Here is an 18,520-nt window from a genome sequence, read left to right on the forward strand (position 1 = left end):
TTTTGCCGCTTCCCCACAGCCTGAAAAGCGGCGGATCGGGGCCTCAGCGGCTGCCGTTCTGACCACTGAGGCCCCGATACACTGGGGAAAGGGGCGGGTACAGCCCACCAAAAATGGGCGGTCTGTAACCCACCTTTATGTTCATAGGGAATTGCTGCTCCACGAATGATTGAAGGACGTTAGAGGTGAGGGGACGATTCCCTGACGTTTCAGAAGCACATCAGGCTTTCACACACATGCCCTACCCTGACATTTTACCAGTGTTTTACAAGTACTTACCCCACTATAAGCGCTGGTGTGAAAATCTTCAGTATTATGTAATAGAGAAGGGAGAAGTAGGATTTTGTAATACTTTTATTTACATTATTCTGGCAATGAAATAACACTAGCTTCCTACCTCTAAAGAAAGAAAAAAATTCAGGCTTACTAACATCAGCAAGATAATCACATGACTTAGAAACAATGAGAAATGGAGCATTGTACTACAGTTATCTGGGTACAATTCACACACAGAGGGTTGCGGTCCAACCCCCCCCACCACCACCCCAGAAAAACCCTAAATAAAAGATTTAAAACACAAATTTAAAAAATTGTTATTTTATTTATACCTTTTGAAACAGCTGCTTAGAACCCGTGTTCCATAAAGCCTAACATAGTGAATCCAGAAAGAGGGACTTTCTGATTTGGAAAATATTATGGCCACAAGTATTGTTTTTTGTTTTCTTAACTGCCCTGGAGTCAGTCTTGACTCATGATAACCCTGTGGGTGAGACATTTCTTTTTTTTTTTTTATGATAATCTTTACTAATTTTTCCACATTGATAAATATAAAATACACAAACACAATTACAATCCTCATTCTTAAATTCAAATATCCACAAAGTTCACAATACATTACATTAACAATAAAACATTAGACATCAAACAGTCATTTACAAATCCGCAAACACACCAACAAGTGACTTCCTGCAGGTGATCTAGAACATGACATAGCCAGGCTATATTTTAATACAAAAAAATAAGGGCAGAGAACTATATTTTACCACACTTGCGTTTACATAGTTACCAATACAGGTATATTAAAAAACAAAAAAAACATAATTTATATCTTATGTAAATTTCTTGAATTACCAATTAGGTTTATTTAGTTACAGTATGAGAAAAGGAGTTGTGAGCGGTATGCTTGGATCTATATTATTTTTTCTGATTTTAAAAAATCAACCAAAGGAAGCCAAATCCTTTTTTCTTTATTCCAGTTTAAGTTCTCAATATAACATGTAAGCTTGTCCAATTCCATGTAATCCATGACTTTCATTATCCATTCCTTCCAAGAAGGTATTGCTTCCCCTTTCCAATATGCTGCGAGTGTTATGCGTGCAGCAGAGATCATATAAAAGAGAAGCTTGCCATGCTTAATCTCAAGACTATTATCTGAAATCATATTTAAGAGGAAAAGTTTAGGGTAAAACTTGAAGTCTTTCTTTACAATTATTTTCATTTTAGCATGAATCTGTTTCCAATACTTATTTACCATTTCACAGTTCCACCACATGTGGAAATAAGAGCCAGGACAGACGCGACATTTCCAACACATTGGGCTCTGGTCTTTATAAATTTTACAAAGTTTCATAGGGGTGAGATACCATCTATTTTGCATTTTATGGTAATTTTCTTTTAGGGCTATACAAGCAGTATATTTAAGCCTAACATTCCAGTTTTTCCCCCACTGTGATAGTGGTAATACTTCCTCCAGTTCCTGTGCCCATTTAATCATGCAAGGTTTTATGGTTTCCTCATGCATTCCTAGCTCAAGTAAAAGATTGTAAAACTTAGAGATCTTTTTCTTATTTACGCCCAAAATTATTTTATCCACATTTGAATATGTGGGTGAGACATTTCTAAGATGCCCTATCCCCCATTACTCTGCTTAGGTCTAATAAATTCATGTCTGTGACCTCCTTAATAGAGTCCATCCATCTACATTTGGTCTTCCACTCTTTCTACTTCCCTCCACCTTTCCTAGCATTATTTTCTTTTCCAATGAATCATGCCTTCTCATTATGTGGCAAAGTATGACACCCTTAGTTTAATCATCTTGGCTTCAAGATCTCATTTCTTTGACGTTTTGGCTATCCATGGTATCCTCAGCACTCTTCCCCAACATCTTATATGAGTTGATTTTCTTCTTATCCACTTTAATTTCCAGATCTCACATCCATACATGATAATAGGGACTGCAATAGCTTGTACTATTCTAAGTTTTGTGCTTAGTTGTATATATTTGCTCTTTGGGATCTTTTCATATCTGCCCGCCCCATTCTTGCACGCAATACATAATAGAGTATCATTTTTAGTATATTGCCTCTAACTCTTGTACTTTAAAAGTTGCTGTTTTCTTTTTTAGCCTTTCAGCAAAAGATATTACATTTCTTTTTAAAAAAAAGGTGTAGTCACCTTTTTAGCCACCTCAAACAGTATTTTTGGCAGAAAGGTCCAGTGCAAGTAAAGAAAGAGTTCATTGCCTCTCTGCTCTTAACCTGTGGTCTGCTAAGTCTCATGTTCAAAATACTTTTCAAAAAACAAAACCTGATTTCTTTTTTTAAAATAAAAAAGAGAAGGAAAGAAAAAGAAAATTTGGCAGTGGGGAAAGTTGTGGATAGAATTCCAATAAAGGGTATGCATATACATTGTTAGAAGCTAATCATTGGTCCAAGAATGTATTTTCTTGGAGCTGCTGTCTATAACATACATGTTTATGCATATGATCTTCTAAGCATTGGATGCTAGATGGTGAATGTTTATCTTTCCAAACTTGAAGGCTTTCAGCAACAGTAGAAGCATGAAGAATCCAACCACACTGACCATCAGTTAAAATCCAAGTTGCCGGATAAAAAAGTACATGTTCCTCCACAAATATCAAAATATTTTGCTAATATAGAATTAATGCCACTTCCCAAAGTGTCTGATTTAAAATAACTTCTGTAATTTTCAGCTATCCATTTCTCTGGTTCACTCTATTTTTAGAAGCCAAGGGTTTTTGTTTTTGTTTAGCTTAATTGTGAAAAATATGTCCATATATAATTAGCAGTCCTTCATAAGATCTAATGCCTGATTTAATCAGGCACTTCATATATTTGATTAGATAGGGCCCTTTACTGGTTTGAAGCTGAGCATCACCATGAAGGTGCTGTGTTCCCTCATTTGCGTACCTAATTGGAAATTCTTTTAAATCAAAGAATGCAAGATGCTTGAATATTTTAACCTTGTCCAAGAACTCAACAGTATGCTTTTCCTTGCTATGCTACAGGGTGTATGTCTGGAAAGCACTGGAAAGTACTAACTATAGTATTTAGCCTTTCAACGAGTCATCTCTTTTTATCCTTTTGCCTGCCTAAGAAACGCACCTTCAATCTGGCAGTGCTGACCCAAGACAGTGACTACACTACATTATGTCTTTCTCCTACTTCTTGCATCTTTCAACCATCCATGTCTTCATCTATATCTGATCATGGATGCAATTGAATCATGTCACTTCAACCCACTATATGGCAGAGCCAAATCTGCAAACCAGACTGGATACTTTGGGTTTCTTAAACCTTCCTTTGCAATAGATTATGACATCCAGTATCTTTTTCTCCCCTCTGTAAGCAATACATTTTATTCTAGGTAAAATAAGTGTGAAGCATTTCCAATATGAAGCAATATGAAGTATTTCTGCACAAGAAAAGCCTGCATAAAAGGCCATCTGTCTAACCTCTCTGTTCTACCAAAATTGATTGAAGTTGGAGTTGTCTTTTTTTATAATGCTTGTAACTTACATGGCTATTCTAATTCCGGCTATGTTTGGGTTGGATCCACAGTTCAAACTTTTAAAATGCATTGGGCATCGAGAAAAATAAGCAGTGCTCAGAGAAAGAGAAAGGACTGAGCATATTGTACTTCAAGTGGCATTTCCAAAATGAGAATTCTTTTCCCCAAACTATACATTGTAACTACCAATTTGAAAAGTAATGTAACAAATCTCATGTACAGTGAGTCCTTAGTATCTGCTGGAGTTTGGTTCCAGGGCCCCCTGTGGATTCCCAAATCGTTGGATGCTCAAGTCCCATTAAATAAAATGACATAGTAAAATGGTGTCCCTTTTAGAATGCCAAAATAAAGGTTTGCGTTTTGAAATTTTTATTTTATTTTATTTTATTTTTGGAATATGTTTGATCTATGAATGCTCAAATCTTGTATAAAAATCTGTGGATATGGAGGGCTAACTGTAATAACAACTAAGGGCCAACTAAACATGACACTACTCTAATCATATTTTGCCTTTCTGTGCAGAATACCCCAGTCAGGACCTTAGCATTGTGTGTGTGTGTGTGTGTGCTGGGGAGGGAGGAGGCTTTAAGTGTTTGATGACCATCATCTGAATTGGTCCACTGCATGCCTGCAAGTTACATGAAAAAGTGGTCCCATTTGGTTTAATACAAAAAAATCCCCTCCAACAAATTTCAGAAGGAGAAACCTTAATACACATTGGTATCTGCAGGACTAAAGCTTGCCATGTTAGGTTTTCAGTCTAAAATTAGAACTCCTAGTTATTTCTAGAGGAAAACCATACACTCTCACACAAACCATTTGGTGTACATGTGTAATTTTGCCCCTTAACTTTTTTTTTATTCAACTGATATCTATGTTTTTCCTTGCCTTTAGGTTCTGCTCCTAAAAGGATGTGATGTATTGCCTGATCTCTCTGTAAATTCAGAGCATGATAGTCTGATGTATTTCATGCAGAAATAATGTATTATTTTGTGTTAAGGCTCTGTTGGAGATAAGAAGCATCCTGTGCAGAAACATCTTCACATTAAGAAATTGTTTCAGTTAACATTATATGTGAACAAAACAAAACTGATGCCATGTTATTTCCTTCTCTCTTTATTCCTTAGATGGCTGCCTTATATGTCAGAAGGCATAATTCATTCAGAAATAGAGCTCTCCCAACAAGGTAAAGGATATGAGTGTAATTTAGAAGTTGAAGATGCAATCTAAACAAACTTATGAGGGAGTAAGCTTCACTGGATGCAGTGGTACTTATTTTAGAATAAACATGCATAAGCTGCACAGAAACCTCAGAGTAAACATGCATGGAGTTGCACTGTAAATCAGTTTGTGTTATTTTCACACTGATATTATCTGAACAATCTGATTGCAGGCATTTTGTGCGTGTGTGTGTGTGTGTGTGTAATTGCCATTTCAGGGAGGGATGCAAGAATATTTGAAAATATTAAAAAAGAAATGGTGAAAAACATGCTTTCAAGATGGCACCCATGGTGTACAGTAGGGCTCAGGAGCATGCAGGCTCTCCACTCTCTGATCTTGACAATTCTGATCTTGACAGTTCTATCTTGACAATTCCGATCAGAAGAATCCTGACCAGATGAGAATCTGAATTTCAGAATTTATTCTGCACAAAATAATAAGTTCAGGACTTATTCTGCACAGCTACTTTGTAAAAGAAACAGATTTTAGTTTTGCACAGAAATATTAATTTCTGAACAGAAAATGCTGTTTATTTCACAGAAATGCTGTAATTTGGGACTTATTCTGAACAAAATTGTAACAGCCTTTTCTGCATAGGAAACAGCATTAGAAATATTATTTTCTGTGAAGAGAGTGCTGTTTTCTGCACAAAACAACTATGTGTGACATTTGCACAAAATAAGTCCTGAACTGTGATTAGAGTTTGAAAACTGTAATGTTTGAAGACTTTCTTACAATGGAAAGAAAATTGCTACAACTACTCTTTGCTTTCTCTGAGAAGAAAGTTAGTGAAGAATTACATCTCTAACAAGGATGGATCAGTTCATTTCTATGGGATGCCCATCAACAAGATGGGAGAAGAAACTGCCACCTCTTGCTTATGTCTCACAGCATCTGGTATTCAGACTTTTCTCTGCCCATGCCCACTGCTCCTACATTACCATTAAAAGGGATTATAAAGGAATGTCTTGTTAGAAAGCCTTTGTTGCCTTTGAACATGGAGTTACTCTCTTATCTTCATATGTAAAGATTATTTGTGTGATTGCAGGCAAAGTGCAATGCAATTTTTATTTCATCTCTGGCCTCATACTTGCAATAGTTGGACCATATTTGTGCCAACCACCCTGGCCTTCTTTTTCTCTCTGAAGAAAATATAACCTCCAACTACCTTGATTAATCATCTGTTGTGCCTCTTTGTTAGCTGTTTTTAAACTGTCCCAGTTTCTCCCTCCTCTTCTTATTTTCTCCCTTCTGCCAACTTATTTGGATTGCTACAAACTGAGTTCAAAGTGCAAAAGTAGTTTGCACTCAGTTAACCCAGCAGTGGAGAGAAGAGAGCAGGGGATGGAATCTTGCCCTTCCCAGTAGGCTCAAGCAAATATCAGAAAACAAATATCTGGAGCCTTTCCTAGCTTGTATGGTTTTCCTCATTAATGTTTGCCATCTTGACCACTCTCTGATGTTGCTTGGCCACATGTGCTCCAGTTTTCATTTGTGAAATATTACCGAATATGAAAACATTTTGTGGTGAAAGGCAGAGACTGGTGCAGGATTACTGATCATTAATTAGTTGCAGCAGGTTTTCTTGGATCTGTAGCTTTGGATTTTTTTTATATAATTTGTTCTTACTGGTATCTGATGGGGTGGATCATTAGGCTTTTTATGTCCAGTGTGCCAGGGACCAGCATGATATTTTTGCTCACTGGCTCTTTCTTTCTTTTCTGGAAACTCAACATGGACAACTAGCACCTCCTTATTCTGTAGTGATTTTAAAACAGGTAGCTCTGCTCTCAGTTGCTTTTGGAATTTAATACTGATTCATGAAAGAAATATATTTTCTTCTGCAGGAGCAGAAGAGTTAATACCATGCAAACACCTCCTACCTCCTGCCTTCTACTTTTCATTGTAACCTGACAACTCTATTATTAACTGCACTGCTGTTTTATTTTTGGCAGAAATGCAAATAAATCATCAGCCAAAAATGCAAGAGGAAGAAAATGGTAAATTATTCTGCTGCTTTCTATCTTTCAATCAAGAGTGGTGCTGAATTAAAATGTGTGGTGGTGGTGCTGGTTTGCTTATTGTAACTATTACCTTCATGGTCAAAAAGGGGTGGTCATGCAAACCAAGTGAAAATATTGACAATGCCATTAGAGATGTAAATATCTATAGAGCTCTCTTGCTGGGTTGGCAGCATCTCAATTGTAGATGTTTATTAAAAAACAGTTTCTCAAGTAATGTCCATTATTTAAAGTAAAAGCCTCTTTATCCATAACTTTCTAAGCTCATCTTTCAACCTTGGCCAGATAAAATCTGATATTAGAATGGCTTGTGAATATGTTACAGTTCAGAATATGCAACCAAAATAAATATGCTGTATACCCCCTCACTTTGCTCAAAGCCACTGAGGAAAGAACATGGCCCCATATAAATAAATACTACAGCATTATTAACTAGGGGTGTATTCAGATGAATCCTGAGCCAAATTTTGCCCTTTGAACAGTTCTGGTACTGAAGCCGCTTTCCCTCCAAAGGCACAAAAATCAAAGCAGGATGTTTCAGAAAGCCTCAGTAGCACATCATTCCCAAAATGCCATTCAAAGCAGTGCACAATTTAAGATCATAAACAAGGGGTAGAAATCATGTAGCATGTTGCATGTTGTTGGATTGAAACTTCCATCAACCCTCACAACTGTCTATGCTAACTTGTGCTGCTGGGAGTTGCAGTCCAACAGCATCTGGAAAACCATACAATTACCAACTCTGAAATAACCCAAAATAAGATTTCGACTCTATATTTCAATATTTGAAAGTATTTCAAACAGCTGGAGTGGGAAGAGAATGAATACAGGTGAAATTCTGTGACAGTCTAAGAATTCATGCCTCCTTTCCAAATGTGTTCTGAATGGCTAGAAACATATAATTACAGGTATGCCACAGTTAAAAAAGTAGAAGTATTCCTGGTCCTTACTTATTTAATAGAAACTTTGGGATCAGAGGTAGAAATAAGATTTTTCAGCAAACTGAATTTTATTCAGAACTGCCACTGTGTACATGTGAAATGAAACTTCCAGGTCAGGAAAACCCAGCATAAGTAAACAAAAACATTTTGATTTCCTAGAGACCACTTGAAAACTTCTTCCAAAATTATCCAGGATGATTCCCCCCCCCAGCCTCCACTTTTCTTATGATTTCCATTCTAGTGTTGAAAGATACACATGTATGCCTTTTCAACATGGCAGAATAATTAGTATGGAAGGCTAACCTGCTTTCCCCTTTTCTTTCTATTTTGCTCTTCACACATGATCAGTAAGGGATCCTACAGGCAGCTGTTTACCTTTCTTGTTGTACATAAGCACACACAGCTACAGCAGGATCACTGAGAAGAACTGCACTCTTTGCTAGGCCAAGCTTTATTGCATTGCTTACAGCAGACAGGAAATCTGGCACTGCAAGCCTGTCTTTCTTCAGCCTTTCTTCACCATCCTTCCAGTGCCAGTGCAAAAATAAAACCAAAAAAACAAACACCAAGTTACCTGCTAGACAGAAGACAACAAAAGGAGGGCTGGGCAGGGCTCCCAAAAAAAGACAGTAAAAAGGAGCTCTCTGCCCATCATACAGATGGGCAGAAAAGGGCGGCCAGATGCCGCCCCTTTCTGCCCCAGATGGAGGCCACGGCAGACAAATGCTGCGGCCTCTGTGAGGCTTAAAAAGAACCTACTCCCAGTGGGGTTTTTTCCTCCCATGTGTGGGGTGCAATTGGCATGCTAGAGTACAACAATGACATCCATGTGATGCTGTGGGCGCTGAACTGCGGAGATGTCATTGTTGGGCACTCCGTATAAACAGTGGCGCACAAAGATGGCACCCATTGGTGTGCAGTAGGGCTTGGGAGCATGCAGGCGCTCCACTCTCCCAAGCCCTACTTTTGGCCCCAGGCCTGCACAAAGCACTGGTCTGTACTATGCCTTTGTTAACTGAGGCATGACTGTATATGCCAATCATCTCAAACATCTTTTCCCAGTGGGAATTATTTCTAAGTATATGAGCATAGGATTATACTTTGAAATGATTTTGAAGAAATAAAAGTCTCATTCACAAATATCCATCCCCCCACCCTTTTATTTATATCCCACCTTCCTCCTGGGCTGGGACTCAAGGAAGTTTACAAAACACAGAAAATTACAATAGAAGCACATTATTGCTTTTATAAAAATTGATATTAAAGCAACAGAATTAAAACCATTTATAATTTTACTTTAAAGCAAAGATTAAAAACAGTACAGCACCATTAAAAGACAACCTTGTCCTGTTCAAAATTTCCAAGCAACAATAGCAATAGCGCTTGCCATTTCTATACCACTTCATAGTGAACTAAGCATTCTCTAAGTGGCTTACAATGTGTTAACAATTGCCCCTAGCTGGGTACTCACTTTACTGACCTATGAAAGGATGGAAGGCTGAGTCAACCTGGAGCCCTGTGGGTTTGAACTTACAACATTGTGGCTGAAGTACTGGCATTGAACCACAGCACCACCAGGGCTCCTTACTGGAACAGAAGCTCTTATTGGAATCAAGATATCTTTAAAAGAAAGCAAAGAAGGAGTTCCAAAGTGTGGGCACATCCACAAAAATGTCCCTCTCATGTTCCCACCACATATGCCTGTGCAAGTGGTAGGATAGAGAAAAGTGCCTCTCTTGAGAATCATAGAGTTCAGGCAAGCTTATATGTAAAGATATATGTATTTGTCTTCAAAGTGCCTGGTCACTTATGGAGGGAAACAGATGGACAGGAAGGGGCAGCTTGAAGCCGCCCCTTCGAAAGACAAATTGGGGCCATGGCAAACAGATGCTGTGGCCTCAATTCACCTTGAAGCCCGCCAAAAAAGGAGCAGATAAGATCCACGCCTTTTTTTGGCTGGCAAAAAGCCGGCCTTTCCCACCCTGCCATAGCTTGAAGCTGGCTTTAATATGCTTCAGCATTATGTGGTGTGTAAATGCCATGCCACCGGAGTGCATGAAGCTGCCCATGTCTGGGCAGCCAGGTGGCTTCAAGCCAGCTTCCAGCCATGATCAGGACATATTTGGGCTCTATGGAAATCCCTGAATTTCATAGGGTTTTCTTAGGCCAGCAATTCTCAGAGGTGGTTTTGCGAGATTCTTTCTCTAAAATATAGCACCTGGTATTTGCTGGCAGTCTCCCATCCAAGTACTAACCAGGGCTGACCCAGCTTAGCTTCTAACATCAGACTAGATCTGGTGCCTTTAAGGTATTTAGGCCTCTTATAATCTGGACCTAGGCTGTATAGGATTCATATAATCTACTGCCAATTTTCTCTTGAATATCAATTCTCATTTAAACAAAACTTCATTGATTTCCCATTCTCTGTGTAGAATCTTCCATTTATATGTGAACAATTACTACTGTTCTGTAGGCTCTGTGATGCATTATTTGCAATAAAGCCAGCACATGAGGCTCCTCAGGCCTATAGTAGTTACTGATATAAAACAGCTCAGTTGGTGGTATTCCTTTTCCATTTGTTTTTACCTGCAGGAGAAGATTGGAAAATCACAGTAGTCACTGGCTCTTCCGAAACAGCTGGCACAACAGCAACTGTGTCCCTTTACATTTATGGAGAAGACAAGGCTTCAGGTCCTTTTATGCTGGGATCTGGGGAACACCAGCTGTTCAATCCCTACAGTGTAGATACATTCAAGGTACAACAAGTCCAAAAATAATGACACATTTGTTTATACAGTTTATTCAGAACAGATTTACTCCATACCAAAGAAGTGAAAGATATTTACCATGATCTCACTGTAAAGATTTCAATTTCACATATTATTTTCTGAATTCCCTATTGATTTAGCATGCAGCAACCCTGAGTGAATAGGATAATAGTATAGTTATGGTAGTAATCAACTTAACAATACATTACTAAGATTAGTAGATTATTTCATTTGTGGAAGATTGCAAGCTAGTATTGGGTATCTTACCTACCCTTCCTTTCTGTAGCAGTGTACATAATGCTATCATTTATGTTTCCTAAACAAAGACTGAAGTTCTGCATGCAGTTAGACTTGTAAAGTTGAAATCTGTAAAAACTGATCCTAAACTTGTGCTTGAGCTGGGTGCTGATGTATCTATCCTAAGCACTAGTTTAGGGATGGACAGCATGGCACAGCCTAGATGCCAAATGCCCCTGCCCCAGTAGTGAATGTGAGTCACTTCTCCTCTGAAAATGTTTTTTTTTAATTAAAACTAGAAGTGGTTATAAGTTCCACTTTCTTTCTTTCTCTTTTTAAAAAATGAGGAAAAACCCTACTTTTAAAAAATAATAAGAGATTTGCCATTTCCAAAGGAGCATGATTCTCCATGTTTTGAACAATTTATAAGTGGGTGGGTGAGGTTGAATGCATGAGCTTGAAAAACAGATAGGACAATACACAAAGGCCCACTGTATGAAGTCCTACCTGTTTGTCTAGCTCCAATAACAAAATCAGCTCGGGTTTGATTCCAGGACACCCTGTGGACACTCAAATCCATGAATGCTCAAGTTCCATTAAATACAATGGATAGTAAAATTGTGTCCATTATGTAAAATGGCAAAATCAAGATATGCTTTTGGGAATTTATATATTTTAAAAATATTTTCAAATCATGGATACTTGAATATGTGGATAAAAAAATCTGTGGATATGGAAGGCTGACTGTATTGGCTGCATGTTGCCAACTGCCACAGGAAGTACACAAGACATCCTTTCCAGAGGTTCACTCATATATAACAACCAAAACTCAATTTTTCATTTTCCAATTGTTGTGTCACTGAGGGTCTTACTCTTTAAACATTCTTCATCCTTGCTCCCAGACAGTCACAACCAAGAATCCAAATCAGAAGTGGTTTATGCTCCATTTAGTAATCTTTCTTTTAAAGAAAGATAACATTCCATGCAGGTTCAGGATTCTTGACAAACTTAAAGTCTGGCTGTAGCCATAAGACTTGAATGGGATAGCTTCAGAGGAGATTCAGATCTTCAATCCCTGAACCTGCTTTTGTTTCAGCGTTACTAACTGCTGACTTAAACACGTTTTTTTAGCAACTGAGATCTAATTTGCTTGTAGCATAAAGTGTTCACAGTACAACAATTACAGCACTTTGATACCCCATTGATTGTCATGCCTTCATGACTCAATCCTATAGAAGTTTCATTATGTATCTGAAGAAATATGAATGCTGATGATTTGGAATGCAATCACTTTCAGTTTCCATTACTGATATCAAGAGGAGGGTTGCTTTTTCCCAAAGCAGATACTTGTCAATAGCTAAGTATAGGGAAGGCAGAAATGTGAACTTCATGGCCTATGCAGCAACCCTTTCCCCCTTTTCAGGGTGGAAAAAAAGATTCAATTGTCAGTATAGCTTACTATGAACATGGAATGGGTGGAGGATAATGGAAGGGAGTGGAGAATTAACAACGATTCCTGTGGGAACTTTGTCAGTAATAGTAAAACATCTTGATAGCAAAATGTCATCAGCCAACTCTGTAGAAGACATGCCACTGAGATAAAAGAGAATGGAAAGTATAAAGAAAAACAGAAATATTGCATCTAGAATATACAATTAAGAATTGATACAACACAATTATAATAGGCATCACACTTTGAAAAATTCAGTTTCCACTTAGTCTGGAAATTAGTCTCTCCTGTTTTCTGAAAGTGAAGTCTACACTAAAAAAAAAAAAAAAGGTGAGCACAACAACTGCTAGTCAGAGACTGCAAATTCCTCTGGTCTTAAATTCTTAAAGTAGGTTCTGCTCACTTTCATGAGACCAATGGTTTGGAATCCTAATAATAATAATAATAATAATAATAATAATAATTTTTGTTTATATTTCCTGCCTCTCCCTGTGGATCGAGGTGGGATTACAACAAAAGTTATAAATCAATAGAACTTACTTCAAAGTAAGCAAGTCTTTCATTAATCTCCTATTTTTAGTCTGTTTGTGTTCTTTGTCAATGCTTTTCATTCCTTGGAAATAATTGTGTATTTTGGGGTTCCCACATATACCATGCTTGAAATGATCAAGAACTTGTGCTGGTTGCTTGATACAGCATGAAACATCTGTTGTTGGTTTGGGGCCCCAGCAGAAACAGTCACACCTTGAAAATATATAGTATGTCATAGGTTCAGCGTAGCTCTGTCATCATGGATCTGTTTAAGTCAGTATTACCTATAGATAAAATTAAGATATAGGAAGCTATCTTATATTAATTTTTTCTAGCTCAGTTTTATTTTACACTGATTGGCAGAAGCTGTCCAGTATTGCATATGGGGTCTTCCTGGGTTTTCCTACATGCAAGAAATAAGTTGCCACATAGCTACATGTCTTTATGTTCATAGCGCCATTGTACAAGTGGCCACCTGAAATGGATCCATTACTGGTGAAGACCAGTTTTGTTTTGTTTTTTTAAATTTCAAATTCAGGTTCTTTCCTGGTCTATAAGACAGGCTCTTTTATAATTTTAGTTGTTTTACACCCCTCCTTCATTCAAAATCTGGGGATATTGACCTGCATTAGTAATGGTGAGTATTTATTATTTTTTGTATTAAATTTGTTCTCCAGTGAGTTTGAAGATACATGCATGGCTCTCTTCATTGGCACTGCAAAATTAATTAAGTTTGACACCGTTTTAACTATCAAAGTTCAATGCTATGGAATCCTGGGATTTTTAGCTTGTTGTAGCACCAAGGAGCTCTGACAGAGAGGGCTAAATATCTCACAAAACTACAAGCCCCAGAATTCCATAGCATTGAGACATGGCATTTGCAGATGCAGTCACAGTTCTCTGTGAGGTAGGTCAGACTGGGAGGGAGTAACTGGCCCAAGCTCCCTGACAGAGTTCAATGGATCTGTGGGAACTGAATGTGGATCTCTCAAGTGCAGCACTTCAAACACTACACCACATGGTTATTTTATGATAATCATCATGGAGAAACTCCACTTGAGAAAGTGTTGTCCTCTCTCTGTCCTCTGACAGATATATGCCTTTCCCCTTCCTAATTATAGTTCGCTTATTTTGACAATAGTATTTGGATTTTTCTGGTTCAAGAGCTGAAGAGAATTGTTCACTCTTCTGTGTGCTGTTGATATATTAGAAATAAAATTTTTAGATGCAAGAAATGTTGACAATGATTGATAAGTAAGCACACTTACTGCTTGCGATGATGAAGTAAAATATAAGAAGACACGCTATGCCTCTCATCTCTATACTCTGCTGACAGTAATGTTCTTAAGGTTAGTAAGTACTGTCAAAATGTCTTGCATAAGCAGTGGCTGTATAGGTTTAAGCTGTCTGCCCCTTCAGAATACTTCACATAACTTGGCATATATCAGCACAGTTGGCAACACGCTTAGGATAGTTAAGGAACTAAAACAGCAGATGAATGATTGAAGATAAACTAATTTACAAGTTGTATGAGAGGATACTCAAATGATACCTATTGTAACTACTGCTAAATACCTTTGGATGTTTAGATAGGTTAAGATTTCAGTATAGGCCAGTCACTATTGCTGTTTGATTACTTGGGTCTTGGTTTCTGTATGTATGTTTTTAACACAGAGGTTGTTCTGTACTGACAGATGGAAGCATACCATAAATATTCCTACTTATTGCTTATATTAGCAGACTAACCAATCTTGAGTATAAAGAAGAATGTTTCCTAAGATGTAAGAATAATTCCCCCAATGTAAGCGCCTGTTGAATTAAATCTGAAATAGGCTTTCTGACATGCAGAATGGAGCCTGTGCAGATAATTGAGGAAGGTCATTGAAATATTATTTGAAAAAGGAAAGCAAATAATAATGCTCCAAACTAAAGGAGCAAATCAGTGCTGCATCTATGTATTGTGTTTTCATCACTGTATATATTTATAGAATGTAGATGGATTGATCACAAGATTACTCCTCCTTCTTTAGTACAGCTACATTACTTCTGTTGCCTGGAATCCTTTTGCACTACACTAGTATAACACTAGGATTCCATATAAAATATCATGGCAACACCCTTGGGATTTGCAGTTTGGGGATGTTGTTGTTGTGTGCTTCAAGTGGTTTCCAACTTATGGGTGGGTTACAGACCGCCCATTTGGGGCGGGCTGTACCTGCCCCTTTCCCCGGTGTATCGGGGCCTCAGCGGCCAGAACGGCAGCGACTGAGGCCCCAATCCACCGCTTTTCAGGCTACAGGAAAGCGGCAAAACGCCGCTTCCCCACAGCCTAAAAAGGGGTGTCCCTGGGGCTTCAAGCCCCAAGGACACCCCGCGGTGGCGGGAGGAGGAGAAAGGGGCCGCTTGGCCCCTTTTTCCTTTGGTCCGCTGGGCGCAGCCGTCTGAAGGCTGCGCCCAGCGGACCAAACCAGGAAGGAGCTCCGAAATGGAGCTCCTTCCTGCTCTGCACTAAGGGCACACTAGGTGCCCTGGCGTGGAGCGAGGACGTCACTTCCGCGCCGCCCCGTATAGAGGCGGCACGGTCGTGACGGCCTCATGGCAGCAGCCGTGTGGAACGGCCGCCGCCATTTTCTGCACACTCCACGCATCCTATGGTTGAGGGAGTCCGGAAAGGACGCCCCTTTTTAACCCTAGCACACATGGAGCGCATACTAAAGTGCCTGTCTGTAACGGGCCATGGTGACCCTAAGGTGACCCATGGGGTTTTCTTGGCAAGATTTGTTCATTGCCTTCTCCTGAGGCAGAGAGAGTATGACTTGCCCAAGGTCACCCAGTGGGTTTTATAGGAGAGCTGGGAATTAAACCCTGGTCTCCAGAGTCATAGTTCATAGTGCTGGCTCTCAGTTTAGGGAGGGATACAGTGTAATCGTCTTGCTGTAATAGCATAGTATGAAAGGGTCCCTAGAGAAAAGGCACCAACAGTGTTGGGAGAGCAGTAAAAAAATAATAATGCAAATTATAGTTTTCTGTTTGGGGGGGGGGGGGTTGGGCCATGAGGCCATGTTCTAGAAGAGTTTATTCCTGACATTTCACCGGCAGCTGTGTCTGGCATCTTCAGAGAATGCTGACATGGAAGAGAGTGAGGTATATATACTTGTGGTTGAGAGAAAACAAAACTTTCAAATGGTCTACAAACCGACCAAGAAAATCCAGCAAATGCTGAGCTCATCGAAGGAAGAGGAGATACCCTCTCATGGCCACAGGAGTTTACCTCATACCATGCAGTTGTGGACAAATCTACTTTGGGACCACAAAACACAGTGTTCAAACATGAATCAAGGAACATGAGAGACACTGCAGACTGTGTCAGTCATAAAAGTCAGCAGTAGCAGAACACATTATAAACCATTTTGGGCATAAAATGCTATTTGAAAGCATTGACATTCTGACCATGCCAACAACTATCAGATCAGAATGCATTGGGAAGCCATTGAAGTCCATAAACACCTGGACAACTTCAACAGAAAAGAAGAAACCTTTAAAGTAAACAAAGGCAGTATCTAGACCGGTGCAAAGCGCTGGCCTGGATACGTACTAGGGTTGCCTCGGCTTAGCCATGGCGTGGTAATGGCAGCGCCCTTTCTACATGGGTGCTGCCATTACGACATCACGGCCACACCACAGCCAAACAGCGCAGCGTGGACGTGACGTCCTGGCACCGCTGCAGGGCGCTTGTGGCGTCCTTTCAGCAGCGCCAGAAGGAGCTCCATTTTGGAGCTCCTTTTGCTGCGCATATTGCTGGCGCGGCCTTTAAACGGCTACGCCAGCGATACAAAGAGAGGGGCTGAGCAGCCCCTTTCTCCTTTTCTCCGCTGCTGTCGGCATCTCCTTGGGGCATTTTGCCACTTCTCCAAGGCCCGGAAAAATCGGTGGGTTGCAGCCTCTGTGGCTGCCGCTGTGGCAGCTGAGGCCCTGATCCGTCGGAGAAAGGGGCGGGTGCAGGCCACCCGAAAGGGGCGGTCTGTATCCCATCAAAGTTTGGCTAACAATCCTGAAAAACACCAAAATCAAGACCCAGCAAATGCAAATGACAACCACCCAGGGTCAGGGGGCTGTCCCAGTAGACAATGGATCATTAATTAAATAGACAACCTGAGGTCTTGTCATTCAACAACAGAACAATACACAGATTAACATGTAAATCGCTTCCTCTCAACCAACAGTATACAGTCGGCCCATGTTATATGCAGGGATCTGTTCCGGACCCAGCGTATACCAAAATCCCATTGTCCCCAATAGTGGCGCGCATGCACGTGTGCTGCCATTGGGGACGAAAGTCCCTCTCCACCCCTCCTTTCCTCCCTCCCTCCTTCCTACATTCCCTACCTGCCTCCCTCCCTCTTCTCCTCCCTGTTTATCTGCTCCATCGTCACCACTGCCGTGAGAAAGGCCGGGTTGTGGTCTTCGAGGCCAAGAGGCCTCTAGGCGGTCACCCAGCCCTTCGGCGGTGGCAGCGGCGAGGCGGACGAGGCTTGGCCTACTGGTCTCCTCGCCGCCACCACAGCGGCTGTGGTGGTGGCGAGGAGGCTGGGAGGCCAAGCCTCATCCTCCTTGCCGCCACCACCACCACCACCGCGAAAATGCCGGGTGGTGGTCCTGGAGGCCAAGAGGCCTTCAGGCTGCTATCCGGCCCTTCTGTGGCAGTGGTGGCGGTGGCGAGGAGGACGGAGCTTGGCCTCTGCTTCCTCGCCACCGCCGTTGCCCAGGAGGGCTGGGTGGTGGCCTGGAGGCCTGTTGGCCTCCAAGACCACCACCTGGCGTTTTTGTGGTGGTGGTGGTGGTGGCGGCAGCAGTGAGGAGGACGAGGCTTGGCCTCCCAGCTTCCTTGCCACTACCACCGCAGGAAAGACTGGGTGGTGGTCTTGGAGGCCGCCACCTGACCCTTCTGTGGCAGTAGTGGCGGCGGCGAGGAGGCCTCCTCACTGCTGCCACTGCTGCAGAAGGGCCAGGTGCAGCCTGGAGGCCTCTTCATCTCCAACAGCCCCACCCGGCCTTTCCCGGGGTGGCGCCGGTGAGGAGGCTGCGCTGCAGCACTACCTCTTTGCTGCTGCCGCCACAGGGAAAGCCAGGTGGTGGTCTAGGAGGCCACCACCCAGCCCTTCTGTGGTGGTGGCAATGGCGGTGAGGAGGATGAGGCTTGGCTCCCGGCCTCCTTGCCACCGCCGTCGCACCACAGGAAAGGCCGGGTGGTGCTCTTGGAGGCCAAGAGGCCCCCAGGCTGCACCCGGCCCTTTTGAAGTGGCGACGAATAGGACGAAGCTTGGCCTCCTCGCCACCACCACTGCAGAAGGGTTGGGTCCAGCCTGGAGGCCTCTTGACCTCCAAGAGCACCACCTGGCCTTTCCTGCAGCGTCAGCGAAGATGACGTGGAGGCGGTGGTGCAACAACCCAACAGGTAAGCAGGGAGGGAGGAAGGGAAGAAGGAGGGGGGAAAGAGGAGGGGAGGAGAAGGACTTTTGTCCCCAGTCGCGGCGCGCGTGC

At 41.2% G+C, this 18,520-nt stretch overlaps 1 protein-coding gene across 1 annotated transcript in view; it reads left to right on the forward strand.

Moving 5' to 3' along the window:
* Nucleotides 1-18,520, forward strand: part of LOC149317321 (lipoxygenase homology domain-containing protein 1-like) — a 235,837-nt gene that overhangs the window by 81,458 nt on the left and 135,859 nt on the right. Inside the window, exons 22-24 of the mRNA XM_089517319.1 lie at nt 4,938-4,996; nt 6,987-7,031; nt 10,586-10,749. Of these exons, the coding sequence (XP_089373445.1) occupies nt 4,938-4,996; nt 6,987-7,031; nt 10,586-10,749 (268 nt within the window). The remainder of the gene's footprint in view (nt 1-4,937; nt 4,997-6,986; nt 7,032-10,585; nt 10,750-18,520) is intronic.

The sequence above is a fragment of the Sceloporus occidentalis genome, unplaced genomic scaffold, assembly GCF_023333645.1.
Source record: "Sceloporus occidentalis isolate IW3139 unplaced genomic scaffold, rSceOcc1.0.p SCAF_3, whole genome shotgun sequence".
Taxonomy (NCBI): domain Eukaryota; kingdom Metazoa; phylum Chordata; class Lepidosauria; order Squamata; family Phrynosomatidae; genus Sceloporus; species Sceloporus occidentalis.